The following is a 15,966-nucleotide window of genomic DNA, read 5'->3' on the forward strand; positions in this document are numbered from 1 at the left end:
TACAGCTTGTGAACCCTTGTGACCACTGTAAATGACAGCAGAGTTTGAATGTACAAATTACACTGTTTTCTGGGACAGGTATTTGAAACGTGGGACAATTGTGACACCTTGAGGTTGTTCCTGTAATGATCTTGAATAAGGGTAAACAGGTGGTAAAAAGAGAGTTAGGGTGTTGAACTTCTGGTTTGGTCACAGGGTATGAGTAACTCACCCACCATCACGGTCCCATTTGCAGGGAGAAGTTCCTCAGGACGGGCAGTCCCACCAAAACCAGTTTATGCCTCCAGAGCCTGCTCAGGCCTCCCTCTGCCATGAAGATGCTCTGCAGAGTGCCCTGAAAGAGCAAACACCCCCAACACACCCAGTAAGCCACTGTCCCCACAACAACAGACTGACCCAAACGTCCCCAGGAGAGCGTCACAGTTAACTCGGAACTCCCACACAATGGAAATGTGTTGGTGCCTTCTGGACACCTCATAATGGACTTGAATAAATCCAGTCCAGCCTCTCCTCAGGAAGTCTTACCTATAAACAATAAAAAAAAAAAAATTACACAGAAATTGACATGCAAATTACCACAACAACTCTCACTTTTCACAACATTTCCAGCAGAGATATGAGAACTCCACCATTCCCCCAAGAGCACTATAAGCACCCTGCCTTTCCATCAGGAAATGGACTTATCCATAATGTTCTTCAGGTGGTGCTCACCATTAGCCAGAATGTCTCCAGCTGAATTAACCAATAAAGTTAGGTTTTCTCTTATAAAACCCTCCACTGGAAACTGGGGCAGCTAGAGGAAAAGTGTAATGGCTTTAACAGGTTATTCTGCTTTTCAAGGCTGAGTTAGAGACAGCCTCTTGAATGAAGTGATTTCATCTTGTCTTTGTTAGGCTTTTTCTAAGATATTTGAAATTTTGTTTAGTTTTACAGAATCATTTATGTTGGAAAAGACCCTTAAGATCATTAAGCCCATCATTAAAGTATGTCCTGAAATGCCATATCCACACACTTCTCACATCTTTCCAGGGAAGGTGACTCTTCTGGGCATCTTGTTCCAGCAGGGAAATTCTTCCTAATATCCAATCTAAACCTTATTTGTCACATTTTAAGTCTGCCTTCTCTTGTCCTATTGCTTTTTTGGGGGGGCAGAGAAGAAATGAACCCCCCTTGATGGCAACATCTTTTCATGTACCTGCAGACAGTAATAATCCTGAGGCCCTTTATTTTCTTTTTTTCCCCCAGGCTAAACCTTCCTAACTTCAAGAAACTTTGTCAGAGAACTGAAAGTGTTGTTTTATCACAAATGTGAAAATGTCTAGATGGGGAGATGATGAAATGAGTGTCCTTGCTTGTATTACTCAAATGTAAAATAAATATGCAGGTGAGTAGGAGTTACAACTCTACAGCTGGTTTGTGACAGAGAAGGAAGGATCTGAAGATTGCTCCTTGCTCCAATTTGGATGCAAGCAGCAATTCTTTGGTGTTTTTGTAGGTTCACACTCAACGTTCTCACTTGGCAGAAATGCATGGCTTGGTTTTTATTTAGGGAGGGAGAACAGGAAAATGTATTAAACTGGGCTTATTTTAATTGTGGAAGATGCACAAAAACTGTAGAGAACTACAATGTTAGTAAAGCTCAGTGAGCTCTTGGACCACCCACTTGTCATTTAATCAATTGCTCATAAAACAATCAATGTTTGTCAGAACTAGGGCAATGATCTTAATTTTTGAGGTATAGCAAAGGAGGTGGAAAAAAGTCAAGAAGCTCGAGTCAGGCCTGAGATTTCTGTGGTTACTTAGGATTTTTTAAATATTGTAGACACTACTGACTTGTGTTAGCTCATAATTCTAGCCTCAGCTAGCTCTAAATCTAATGCCGGATGCAAATTACAATCAAGTTGCATAAATTTCCAGAAAGTAGAAATAAAATGCTGATCTTCAGGCTTAAGTGGATTAATCTTTTGTGTTTTATTTATGATAACCTTCATGTTCTCTATTTTTTTCAGACCACAATGGAAGGAGGCAACAACATGGGAATAATTTTTTCTTTAAATTGGAAGATACAGCGGATCATGCCACAAATGAAATGAATTTCACGGGAGAAGAAAACATTACGGATCTGGAATCACAGTGACGTTTGCAGGAGCGTGGCTGACATACGCCACCAATCTGTCCCAATAACTCAAACAAAAAGGGCTCTTGATGGCTGACGGAGCCTGGGAGATGCTGTTTTACTCCCTGACATTTAATTGTTTTGTGTGTCCTTCAGGATGCAATAGATTCCAAGTGTGCGGTAAATCGTGCCGCAAAAAGCCAGCGTCCACTGAAGGAGACAGAGAAATCCTGCAAGAATCAATTTTATTGGAATAAAGAGAGACAGCCCACTGTGCCATACTCCACTGGAGTCTCTCCCAAGTTTCTGTAGCAAACATATTCCTTTAATCCTAAATTCCCAGCCGCATGTTGCCTCCTGTCCTTTCCCCAGTGGCAGAGGCACTAGGAAGGTACAGCCTTCTGCATATTCCTCCCTGAACAGGTTATCCTTTCCGCATCGTGCATTAAAACTAGCTTTAAGCGCCCTCTGGACGAAGAAGTTAATACTCGTACGCCTATTAAGCGCGCCCATTTTTCCTAGAGCTCAAAAGCTAAGAGCGCGCTGTGTTCTTCAACAAACGCGCCCCTTTGAGAAGCTGAGGGGTGGGCTCAGCTCGAGCCGCCTGTGAGGCCGCTCTCGGCCCTTTCTCCCTCATGAGGGGAGCAGGGTGTTAGCGAAGCTCAGAGCCGCCTGCGAGGCCGCTCTCGGATCTTTCTCCCTCATGAGGGGAGCAGGGTGTTAGCGAAGCTCAGAGCCGCGAGGCCGCTCACGGCCCTTTGTCCCGCATGAGGGGAGCAGGGTGTTAGCGAAGCGCAGGGACCCTCAGACCCCCCTGTGAAGCCGCTCTCGGCTCTTTCTCCCTCATGAGAGGAGCAGGGTGTTAGCGAAGCTCAGAGCCGCCTGTGAGGCCGCTCTCGGCCCTCTCTCCCTCATGAGGGGAGCAGGGCGTTAGCGAAGCTCAGAGCCGCCTGTGAGGCCGCTCTCGGCCCTCTCTCCCTCATGAGGGGAGCACGGCGCTAGTGAAGTTCAGAGCCGCCCCTCTCCCTCACGCCCTTCCCGCCACCCACACACCGTCGCGCGACGTCACGCGCGGCGGATGACGCCGTTGTCCCCGCCCCCTGTGTGACGTCGCGCGGCGCGCTGCCTGCCGGGAGGCGATCGGGCGGCCCGCGGCGCGTTCCCATCGTGCCCCGCGGGACCCGTTGCGCCTCCCCCGCGGCGGCGGCGCGGCCCGAGCCCGTCCCGGCCCCTGGCGGCGCTTCCCGGCCCGGCCCCAGCCCCGCGGGAGCCGCCCCGGCCCGCCCCGCCATGCCCCCCAAGAAGCAGCAGCAGCCGGCGGGGGGCAGCAAGAAGGCGGACCAGAAGAAGAAGGAGAAGATCATCGAGGTGAGGATGGGCCCAGGCCGCCGCTCTCCCGCCGCGGCCTCTCCCCGCTGGGCCCTGCCGCCGCCCGCGGCTTCCCGGGCGGAGCGGCCGCGGGCAGGATCGCGGAGCCGAAACCTCGCCGTTCCCGGAGAGGCACCGGCTGCTCTGCGCCGCCCGCGCCCGGCTTTGGCCGGGTCACTGCCGGGCCCGGGCCGTGCTGGGCCTGGACGCGATCCGACAACACAGCGCTGCTGTGCTGGCTTCTTTTCCTCGCCCTTTCTCGCGTTCGTCCCGGTGTCCTGTGTATTCCCCGAGCTGGGCTCGCTGGGCTGTAGGTTTGTGGATGATCTCTAGAGATCCCTTCACACCTTCGCGATTCCTTAGTTCCTCACTCAGATTTGCGGTGGGGTCTGGTACAATTTGACCCGTGTGAGCAGACTGGAAAGAAAAAAATCAAACCTGCTAGAGGGCTGCGTGTGTTTGTCTGTGCTGTATGTGTGAATTTATGCTGAGATTATTATACAAGCAGAGTAGTTGCAGAAACTGAAATATTTGCCTGAATTGCTGGCATGAAAGATGCTGCTCAGGGGAAATACCCGTGCAGTGTGTTCCTTTAAATCTGAGGTTGCACTTCGTTGTTTCTGTGGGTTCTGGAAAGGTCAGCTTAGAGCAGTTGGTCTTGTGTTCTCCTGGCATTGGAGTTCCTGAGGCTCTTCCTGCATGCAGAAAAAATCCTTTTTATTGCAAAGAAATGTAGCTGAAAGAGGAAAAGCTGGCATTGATTGTTAGCAATGAGTTTTTATATAAATCAAATACACAGGGATTGTATTTTCCGTGCTGTATTTCCAGTGGAAATCAAGTGGGTGAATGATAAATTTTCTTTCCCAACTAATTGTTTTGACTTCTCCAGTTAGCACCAAGTAACAGAGAGGCTGCTGTTCATAGGGAACAGGTTGTAAGTGAAAACAGCATGTGTCTGGAACCTTGGAGCTGTTTATTTTGTGATTATTTTATAATATACTTTTGGATTCTTAGGGCTTCCAAAGTCATATTTGAACTGAGCTATTTTAACTGGATAAACATCTGTTACTTTTGCCTTCAAGGAGGAAAATCAAAGGCATGGATAAGTTTTTAAGGCAGGTATTTCAGTTACAAAAAATAATTTCTGCCTCTGCTACTGATGTGAAAGTAAGCTGTTTTCTGGGGTTTTGGGTTTTTTTTTTTTCATTAGGAGGTTTCTTGTTTTATTTTGGTTTTTTTTCTGAGAAATTTTTCATAGATTTGGTACATGAACTCCTCCTTAGCAATAAAGCTGAAGATACTGAGGAAGAATTGATTTAGGCAATAAACAGAAGCTTCAAGCAGTGGATTTTAGGAAGTGGAGACACCTGTCCAGCCCTGATGTAGGATAAAGACTTAACTTCAAACTAGCACAGTTAGAAAAGAAAAAGCTTCCAATGCTTGAAAATATTAAGTAATATATTACAGGTTTCTGCTGTTTGGGGGTTCGATTTTTGTTTTTTAAAATTAATATGGTTGTGTTTATGTCTTGGTTTAGGACAAAACATTTGGCCTAAAGAATAAAAAAGGTGCAAAGCAGCAGAAGTTTATCAAGGCTGTGACTCACCAGGTGAAGTTTGGTCAGCAGAATCCACGCCAGGTAAGCTTTTATTGTGGAATGTTTTCCCACTGCACAGACACATCATCTCCCACTCTGGATACAGGTGGTCAGGTACTCGGGGAGAAGGTGTCTGAGCTGTTCCTTGCCTCATGGGACTGGCACAGATCCAGCTAACAGCTGTTGTGCAGAGCTTCTCCAGCTGTAAATCCTGTACCTGTGTAAAGGTAGTGCAGAGTGTGGGGCTGTGTTGGTTTTTAGTTTGTTGTTTGGTTGGCTTTTGTTGTGAAAAAAGAACTGCATCCCATCCAAACTCAGCTAGTCAGGGTGAGCCCTTGTCTCCATAGTATTCTGATTGTGGCATAATTCAGTTTAAGGCTACCTGAAGTTAAATTGTGGATACTGCCTGTCAGCAAAATACAGTTGCACCTTTTTTCACTTCAATTCCCACCTTATTTAAGAAGCACTGAGCAATTCAAATTAACAATAGTTGTTACTAAAACTGGAATTGAAAGAAGTTACAAGTATAACAAACCTATATGTTCTCACTCTTCTGCTTTTATTTATTTATTACAATTTTAAGTGGACACAAATCTGTCAAATCTCCATCTATGTGGTGAACTCTTTGTGAAAACCCCTGAAATTCTGAGCCACAGTCTGCAGCTTGGCCCTCCTGTCTGATGAAACGAGATACAGTGTTTACATTCTACTCAATCAGAAAGCATGGATTTGATGGAAATGATCCAGGTCTCTTATTCCTACAGTGCTAGGAAAGCTGGCTGTTAAATATTTACCCAGCTTCCTGTTCTATGAATAGGCCTGTAAAATAATTACATTTGTGTTAGCTCAGTTCATGATGTCATGACACATTCCTTGTGTCACAAGGATGAACTAGCATGGCAAGCCCAGCTTGAAAAGTAAAATTGGTATTTGGGTCATTAAATCTAATCATTTTTTGTTGTTGTGGAAAAGATTCCTTGGTGGCACTTCAAAAACATGGGTGTTATTCAAACAGTTCTGAAACTTGTGTATGAAATCCCTGGATCTGTGGCATGTGTGCAAATACCAATATGTAAAATAGACAGGCTAAAATAATATTATTTCTTAAATGCTGATGGCTATTGACTGTTGGATGTCAGGAGCAAATTTTTAAACCTGATTATACCTCTTCTACCTTATGGAATAGCTTTCAGTTAGGATTGTCCCTGAGAAGGAACTTTTTTAAGCCATTTTTTCATGTCATGACATTAAAATGGAAATGCTTTCAGAGTTTTAGCTTTGGTGGTGGTTGGTTCTTTGGTTTGGTTTTTCTCCTTTTTTGATTTGTTTTTGTTTCTTTGGGGTTTTTTTGTTTCTTTGATTTGGGGGGGTGTTTGTTTTTTTTTCGTTTGTTGGGGTTTTTTAAAGACAAGCTTCATCTTCAAGCTTTTAGAGCTCTGAAGAGAAACAAAACTCTTCTTCAAGTACAGCTTTCTGTAGTTGACATATGTGGGTCTGTGTGTTATTTTAAATAGCATTAGTGACCTTCTAGTAGGAGAACTAGCCAAGCTGCTGATTCCTTTCTCCAACAGTTTGGTGTGTTTTTGCCAAATTCACCATAAGAACAAAGCTTCTTTTTTGATATGACACTGTGTTTTGGGAAACAGTGCCCCATGTGCTTGTCAGTGGTGTTAGTCTCAGTGGCTTCCCTAAGGACAAGAGTCAAATAAACACAGGATCCTTCGGGATCACTGAGTGCAGCATTAACCCAGCACTGCCTGTCCACCTCTAAACCATGTTCCCAGGTGCCACATCCACACATTCTCATCACTTCTGGGGATGGTGAGTCCTCCAAAGCTTGACACACCCTTTCAGTGATGAAATGTTTCCTAAAATCTCATCTAAACATTGTCTGGGGTCACTTGAGACCATTTGCCTCTCACCCTGTCACTTGTTCCCTTGAAAAAGAGATGGATCCTCACCTTGCTGAAACCTCCTTTAATATCTGATCTAAGAATGTTTCTGCCATGTCCTCTTTCATGTGGTTCCATCCCACTTTGGTATACACACACACCTGCTCTGGCTTATCCAAAAAAGGGTGAGGCAGACAGACTCAGGTATTTTTTTTAATAAATGCAGTTTTCCTTCTCTAGATGAGCTTCTTTTCCTGCCTTTAGTGCTTAGTTAAGCAGTGAAACATTAATATGCTGAATTGATCCAAGTTGAAATAATGTTCTAAAAGCACTTCAGCTTCTCTGGACAGATTTCCTGGAATTTCTACCTGTAGAGATCAGATGAAAGAGCAAAGCAGCGTGTAGGGGACTTTTTTTGTGCAGCTCTGGAAGTCTCAATGCCTCTCCTTGGCTTTCCCAGCTGTGAAGGTGCAGTAGGGGTCACTGTGACACCAGAGGTCCCTGCCAGCACCTCTCCTCCCTGGCAGGTGTCCTGCTTTTGCCTGGCCCTGGCAAGTCCCTGCCCTGGGATTTTGGCTTAGCTAGCTAAAAAAACTAACTGAAAAGCCAAGGAGAGCTCTCTGCTGCTGCTCCTGCTGCAGACAGAAAAAGAATACAGGGGAGCAAGTGCAGCTTCTTCTGCTCTTCTTTTCCCCCCTTTTGCTCTCAGAATGACTCTTAAAGGTGCAGAATATCCAGCAAAAACACAACACCCGGCTGGGGATACAAACATCATAAAGTCACCCCAGGACGTTTGGTCAGTGCCAGAAAAGGGCACCAGCTGCACACACAAGAGCAGCAATTCTCAGCCTTCCAGGCATCACAGGTTGTTTCCTTCCTGCCCTTGTAAACTAACTTTGAATGATTGAATATCATCTGTTTTGATGTGCAGTTCACGTGAAGTGAGTCCTGACATCCTGGTTTTATATTTCCAGGCTGCTCAATCAGAAAGTGAGAAGAAATTAAAGAAAGAAGATAAGAAAAAGGAATTACAAGAATTAAATGAGCTCTTCAAGCCTGTGGTTGCTGCACAGAAAATTAGCAAAGGTATGACTAACTGATTTCATTTATGTTTTCTTATTCATATAACTACTTAAGGTATAATAACCTTCAAAAACACCAGTTGGTATTTTAATGAAATAGGTGTGACTATTTCCTCCTCCATCTAGTGTGCCAAGTATTTTGTCAGTCGTGATTTGACATTGTTGTGGGAAGTCCTCTGGGGTCAGTAGGGCATTAGAATATCCAAAGCTGCACTGATGTTGTCAGCACAGCTGAAGATCCTTGGCTTTGTTCTCATCCATCAGTGTGATGCTTCTGGATGTGTGGCATGATTTTTGTCTGATGGTATTTGTTTAAAGCAGCCTGTCTCCCCAGGGAAGTGTGAACATCCAAAGAAAGAATATAAGATCATAACTTCTGTCTTAACAGAAGACTTGTACTCAAATCAGAACAGTGACAACTTCCCAGTTACTTGTATCTGACCTCATAATTAGCAGTAGCATTTGGTTTGGGTCTCTCTTGAGATTGGTTATTGAACAAACAAATTCTGTGATGTTACCAAGTTTTTACTTAGCAATCTTCTGGAGCTTATGTGCAATGCTTTTTGACAAAAGAAGTGTGGTTTTCATGTGTTTAAAGCAAACCTGGTATTTACTCATTGTGCCACTGATCAGCAAAAAAGGACTCTTCTCTGTGACCTGCAGCTTTCTGTATTAGTCTTCTCTGAATCAAGCACTTTTTGACTTGGAGTTATTTCAGAAAATGAATATTACCCAGATTGTTAGGTTACATTTTAAACAGGTGTTGCTGTACATACTGAAATCACTTTTAGTCCAACCAAAAGTGAAGCATCATGTGAAAAACTCAAGCCTAAAATCTTAATTAATACTACAAATAAAGTATTTCTGATTTAGTCATGTCTCATAAATACACTTAGACCTCCTTCCTTAATTGCTTTTCCTAGTGACCTCCTAATTTGCCAGATGATTCCTTAGTGGGATGATTTTGACTTAAACTGTAGCTAGGGTGATTGGCTAGTTCATGCTAGAACAACAGTTGCTTATTTTGGGGTCTGTGATCAGCCCTTTTCTCTCTACTACTAAAAGAGGAAGGTGGTTTGAGTGAGTGTGGGTTATATGATTGTCAATTATTGTCATGTGTATCATTTATTATAATGTGTTGTTGATGTGTTGGGAAAAAGCTGACATCCAGAAGATGCTTTGCTGTGTACTGGGGGCAGGAACAGCTTCATGTGTAGGGAAGTTGCACAGAATGATCTCCTTGATCTATTGTAATGCACAAATGAATGGTTTGCTCAGGCAAACATCATATTTTTTTTAAATAGTTTATTGACAGCTCTGATGTTTATTGTAAATACCATGCAATAAAAGTAAATTTGGCATGTTCAGGACATGAATTAGGCACTTAACCATAAACATTAAAAAAACCTTTTGTTTTTAAAATGTATTTTCATTCTCTACGTATCCTTGATGTTCTCAGAATTTCTAATATATCACTTTTGCTTAAAAATAGTATTAAAATATCCAAACTTTTTTCACTCAGGTGCTGACCCAAAATCTGTAGTTTGTGCTTTCTTCAAGCAAGGGCAGTGCACTAAAGGAGACAAGTGCAAGTTTTCTCATGATTTGTCCTTGGAAAGGAAGTGTGAAAAACGAAGTGTCTACATTGATGCAAGAGATGAAGACCTTGAAAAAGGTATAACTATTGTAGAAAGTTACTGCTAAGCTGTTCTGAAACCGGAATTTTAAGAATCTTGTGTATTGTGGTTATGATCCTGAAGAACAGTGACTAAGGCAACTCATCCCATGACCTTCCAAGTTCTAAACAACACTGAAACTTCCCACCAAGTGTGCTCTCAAATGTTCATTAGACCTCACCTAGAAAAAGAAATATGACCTGCTAATGATGATGGTGTTTCAGCTGTGCAGTGTCATGCATTGTGCCATACAAGTCACAAGTTGAACAGTATTTGAGTATTTGACCTTTCTGGCAGTTGCTGTTTCCCTCCTAAGCTCTGGAGAAGGAAGTGCCAAAGGGGGAAGTGCAGTGAGCAGCCAGAACTGCTACTGGTCTTTGGCCAAACATGCACAGTTCTGCATTTAGGGATGCTTGGGAATTTGTTCTGTGATTTTCTCTCCCCAAATGGCTTGTTGGTTGAGTCTCTCGATTTTACTTTGATTTGGCAGGGACAAGAGATTTTATAGAACTTGGTTTTTTCACATTTCCTCATGTTTCAGTCTTAATTTGAATTTTAGACTGTGCCATCCTAAATGTATCTGATGGGATCCCACAGATTCACTGCTAATGTTGTCATTGGTGATCTGCTCCTTTTGTGAACCTTCTTTTAACTTCAACACAGATAATTTGGCATTTTCTGTTTCAAGGCCCAAGTTTGATTAGCTGTATGTCTGGCTGTTACCCTCCAACATTCTCTTCTATTCAGTTGTCTTTGTTTTTCTTCTTTTCCCTTGTCCACACTCAGTTCTGTACAGGTGGAATGACACGTTACTGAGTGTTAAACTGAAACACACTTCATGCATTTCAGAATTAAAATTTCTAGGGCTTTTGAGGTAATTGTCTTTTGAGTAGCATAGGAGAGTTTGAAAACAGTATTTTAAGAACCTGAATTCATTTTCCCTTGTATAAGTTACTTAAAATGTAAGAATTGCATATTGAAACTGTTACTGGGCAGAAAAGCAGCTTGCTGGCAGTGTTCAGTATTGGGAATTTTTTTGTGAGACCATCTGTTGTGTTTTTCTAGATACAATGGACAACTGGGATGAGAAGAAGCTGGAAGAAGTGGTGAACAAGAAGCATGGTGAGGCGGAAAAGAAAAAACCCAAAACCCAAATAGTATGTCTTCTCTTTGGTTTTTTTTTTTTTTTTTTTCCTTTTTTTTAATTATTTTAATTGAGCTGTACTAGAAGGAATTAAGTGCAGTGCGGTCTGGCATTAGAAGTGTTTATCATTAGGTAAAAATTGAGACTGGAATGTTATAATATTCTGAGTAGATGACTGATAGTGGACTGACAGTAGACTGATGGTGTTTCTGGTAACATCGTTAAAAATTTAAAAACCAAAACCAGCAAGAAAACCACAACCCAACTGCTCTTTTCAGTCCATAAAAAGTTTTCTCATGTACATTACAAATGGATAGTAGGTGAAGTGGATGATAGAAATGCTCAAGGTTTCAGCAGTATATTTAATGCCTCCCAATTGCTTAGAAAATCCAAGTATTGTGATTAATGAAGTCTGTTATTGCAGTGACTGTGGTATGTATTGACTTATCTATCTACTGGATGACATACAAGTACTACAAGCTTTTAAATTTTCCCCTAATTTATGAATTGAGAGTAATCTGTAAGTCATGGGTTTTAGGTTCAACAATATTTTTAGTTCTGCACTAAATGGCATGGGGGGTTAATCCCTTTTTCATTCTTTGAGACTATTTCACCTTATTTTCAATACCAAATAATTAAATAGTCTAAATTTGCAGAAGTTAACCATTGCTGTGGCTAAATATAAATGATGAATTGCTTGTTAAAGATCCTAGAATGGCATCCTCCCCTCAGGACCCAGAGCTGGAAGGTTTAACAACATGTGAGGCAATTTGTGTTGTTTAAAACTGCACCGATGTAAGTGAGCAGAAAGAGAGTGCTGCTGGCTTTACAGGAGCTGCCAGTCTTGTGTCATCTTGTCTTCTTTAATTGGGGTCATATTGAGGGAGAAAAAGCTGTTGACTACATGAGTTTTAGATACTCAGTTGCACGCCTTTGCTGTTTTTGTTAGTGCATTTCACATGTTCCTTTCTGTCCTGAGCACAGCTGCCTTGGACTTAGTGAACTCGTGACATGGAGTGTGAAATGCTGGGGACACTGTGCTAACAACCAAATGCTTTTATCCAGGTGTGCAAATACTTCCTTGATGCCATTGAGAACAACAAATACGGATGGTTTTGGGTCTGTCCAGGTGGGGGAGACAACTGCATGTATCGCCATGCCCTCCCTCCAGGCTTTGTGTTAAAGAAAGACAAGAAGAAGGAAGAAAAGCAAGATGAAATCTCATTAGAAGATCTAATAGAAAAAGAGGTAAAGTTGTCAGGTACCTTTTGGTGGTAGTTGTTCTCATTACTCAGAAGAGAGACATAAAATATTGCTCATTTTAATAAAAACTATTAGATGTTATTAGAGCTCGATGAACTAGGGCAAAGGATGCATAGCATTGATTCATGGGTTTGTTTAGAAACTATTGCCTAGTGAACAGAATTGACTGTAGCTGCATGCTTAGTGTGCCTGTTGCTTCCCTTTCTGAGGAGGCTTCTCTTTCTCAACTGCTGTTTCTCATTTCTCAGTTACAGCTGCTTCTGTGGCTTTTCCCATCCCCAGCTCACTGTCTGCTTAGTTCTTCCTTAGCTCTCTCATGAAGCAGCAACACCAAGAGCACAAAGCCTTCTGAAGGTGTTGCTGCTCTGCTTCCTTCTGTCACCATTGCTTGGCAGTGTCACTTGGAGCAGAGCTGAGCTTTTGTCTTTCCTTTATTTCCTCCTCCACTTTTCCTAATAATTTTCCTGCCAACTCATCTCGCTAACTGGAAAATCGCTGGTTGAGTCAGATGTTAAGAAGATGATGCATGTTTAACAATGCAAGAGTCTGGAGGGGCTTGGAAAGAAATGTTTTCAATTAGTTTCTGGAAAAGAGTAATTAAATACCCAATTTGTTACATCCTTTGGAAAGCGTTTCTAGCATTAATGAATCTTTTTCCTTGACAGCGTGCTGCCTTAGGACCAAATGTTACCAAAATTACTCTAGAGTGTTTTATTGCATGGAAGAGAAGAAAAAGACAAGAAAAAATTGATAAGGCTGAACAAGATATGGAGAGGAGGAAAGCAGATTTCAAAGCTGGCAAAGCATTGGTGGTAAGTTTTGCAGTCCAATTCTTAATGCAAGAAGAGCAAGTAAATGATGTTTCGTCAGGAGGTAGCTGGCCTGAAATTGTTTTGCTTGTTATTGTGTGTCACTTTCTTTTTGTGATTTGTTTGTGGGTTTTTTGTAACCATATAAATTCCATGAAGTGGTAACTGGAGGTTTCTTTTCCTGTGGATAGATTAGTGGACGTGAAGTGTTTGAGTTCAGGCCGGAGTTGGTTGATGCAGATGATGAAGAAGCAGATGACACCCATTATGTTCAAGGAGCAGGAGATGATGATGAGGTAAAGAAAAAGCATTAAATCAAGGAATATTCCAATTGTATTCAAGTTTGAAAAATGTTTCAAGTTTCAACTTGAAAGCCCTTACAATGAAATTGTAATAAGCTTGGTCCTTAATACTGCCCCAGAGTATATTTATCAGAAGGTTCCTGTTGAAGGTGACAAATGTTGTAGAAATCTTGCAGAAGTGAGGATTTTTGTGGAAAAGTAATTCATGCAGAGCATCTTGGTTTATTTTCCAGATGGAAGACCCTGTGTGCATAAATGATGTGGATTTGAACCTGTATGTCCCCAAGGCAGTGGAGGAGACTGGTATTACAGTGGCTAGTCCAGAGAGATTCAGCACATACACTTCAATAGAAAAAGATGGTAAGTTATTCTTTTTTCCAACCTGTTCCCATAGTTAATTGGCCAGACTTGCATATTAACCAGGTTCATGCAATTTGGCCAATATAAGTCTGTGTGAATTTCAAATAAAGCAGCTTCTTCATAATTTCCATATTTGAAAGCATGTTTAGTGGGATTGGGAATTCAATTGGGGATTAAGAAAGATGTGACACTGAAATGCCTAAGGATTATGTTTATTTTCAGATAATAAATTAAGTGAAGCTTCTGGTGGTGATATAAACAACAGCGAGCAAAATGATTTAGATGAAGAGAACGATGGAGATGGGGAGCTGGAAAATGGAGTAATTGATGCAGTTCCAGTTGATGAAAATCTCTTTACTGGAGAGGACTTGGACGAACTAGAAGAAGAACTAAACACTCTTGATTTAGAAGAATGAACTAAAGAGCTCCAGCGAGGAATTAAACCTATGTGACAAAGTGAAAACTGACTACATTTTTTCTCCTTTTTGAATAGAGTTCTTAAACAAGATGTTTATGGTTATGCAGCTGAATATGATGGGCACGTGATATACCAGGAATGTTTTCCTTCAATCTCATCTACTCCAGTCTTGACTATGCTCACAGTAAAACGTTCAGAGTAGTTCAGAATTACCTGACAGCTGAATTTGCAAACAATGAGGTTATAACTTTCACCTAAGAGTAGGAAGTGTAACTGCTTTGCCAATATGCAAGTGGGCAGTTTGACATCAGGTACAGTACAAAAACCCAAGTATACATCCTTCACAAAAACTGCATTGTTTATTAGTGATTGTGTTGATTTAGGAACTGCCTGAAGTGGCTTTTAGGCAGGGTGCTCTAATGGAGCTGATGCAGATTATGCTTCTTTAAGTGGTGATTAGCTTTATTTGATCAGCTGGATACTGAAGATTGTGAACTGATACTTCATACAATACAGTACGGTGCCCTCTGTTTAAAATGTTTTAAACTTTCCCACCACCTTTTGCCAATAAATCTGTAAATAAAAATTATCAACTTTAAAATACCTGTGTTGATTTTTCTCTGCTAAGTTAGGATATCATACCAAACTGTTAAGACCTGGATTTTCTGATAGAGTGGTAGATGTTTTTCTCTGCAGTCTTGATACAGAAGTGATGATGTTGGCTTCAGTTCAGTTTGGGCTACCTGCAGCTACAGTTTTTTTGTCTACTCTTGATGCAGTGTAAAATTCAGCAGCCAGCTTTTCTCCCTTGCTGTTCCTATTCCCTGCCCACCCCTTAACTGATGTAGTACCTGCTCTTCATGCCTGACTGCAATTCCAGTCTCATTCTCTCCTCACTGTCTTTTGTAGATTAGCCAGGAGCCGAGGCTCTGCAGAGCAGGGATGTTACAGCCCAAGCCATGCTTGTCACCCCTTTGGTGTCCTCTCAGTAACAGCCAGTTGTACTGGGGTAAGTTCCCTCAGGTGCTGTACCCTGCAGCCTGCACTTAATTCAATTTATTCTTCTGCCATAAAGATTTCTCAGCAGTGGTGCTTTTCCAGGGGCCATAGGCTGCTCCTCCTTGCCATACTCCTCGTGGTGTCTGCCACAGTTCTGCTCTACTCATGATACCCTTTCTATTGATTTTTCTAAAGCTCTTAAACATCCAGACCAGTAAGAGTTATGGCATTGTTGGTGAGCTTTCCCAAAACTGCTTCTGGGTGGTAATATTAGCTTTACTGGTTATTTCTGGCACTGCTGAATTGACTCTTGTATCATGAATGCTATTTCTAAAATAGCAGGCTTAGAATCTTTGGCCTTTTTTGGGATCTTGGTGGAATTCGGTTTTTCCTGTAGGAACGAGGAGCAGTGCTTGGGAGAAAGAGGCCTACTGAAATTGACTTCTAAATGTAACTGTTTAAGGAAAAGCTGCACTATCAGATACAAATATTTATTTATGCAGATTTTTCTCCTGTGGCCATAAATAAACAAGAGTTGATGGATTATTGTATTATACTGGCCAGGATACCTGGCTATCAGGACACTTACGAATGCAGTTCATTTGAATGTATGTTGCATAATTTTTCAAAGTTGTATATTTTAAATGGGAATAAAAGTAATTTAATCATTATCAAGGATGACAGCGGCTTTCAATGTTTTGTGTCTTAGGGGTTGGTTTATTGTATAGAATACTCATTTTGATAATATTTACCTGTTTTGCTGATGTAAATAGCTTAGAATCTTTGCCAACATTTTGTTCATGTAACTTGAATTTTACAGTGGAGGATTGTCGAGGTGACTCATTAATTTCAGCTAACAAAACTAAGTGTTTTATTAGCTGAAATTAGTGATGGGTGGGCAGAGAGTGTGTGCCCTTTTGGGTCTAAAAGGATGGTTGTG

General features: G+C 41.8%; 1 protein-coding gene across 1 annotated transcript; it reads left to right on the forward strand.

The window, feature by feature from the left end:
* The first annotated feature begins 3,294 nt into the window (after nucleotides 1–3,294).
* On the forward strand, nucleotides 3,295–14,628 carry ZC3H15 (zinc finger CCCH-type containing 15). Its single transcript, XM_066322500.1, has 10 exons — nucleotides 3,295–3,484; nucleotides 5,022–5,123; nucleotides 7,948–8,059; nucleotides 9,578–9,730; nucleotides 10,797–10,888; nucleotides 11,941–12,123; nucleotides 12,804–12,950; nucleotides 13,139–13,243; nucleotides 13,483–13,609; nucleotides 13,832–14,628. Exons 1-10 carry the CDS (start codon nucleotides 3,407–3,409, stop codon nucleotides 14,023–14,025), a joined length of 1,293 nt encoding a protein of 430 aa, XP_066178597.1. The 5' UTR covers nucleotides 3,295–3,406; the 3' UTR covers nucleotides 14,026–14,628.
* Nucleotides 14,629–15,966: the final 1,338 nt, after the last annotated feature.

The sequence above is a fragment of the Sylvia atricapilla genome, chromosome 7, assembly GCF_009819655.1.
Source record: "Sylvia atricapilla isolate bSylAtr1 chromosome 7, bSylAtr1.pri, whole genome shotgun sequence".
In the NCBI taxonomy this organism is placed as follows: domain Eukaryota; kingdom Metazoa; phylum Chordata; class Aves; order Passeriformes; family Sylviidae; genus Sylvia; species Sylvia atricapilla.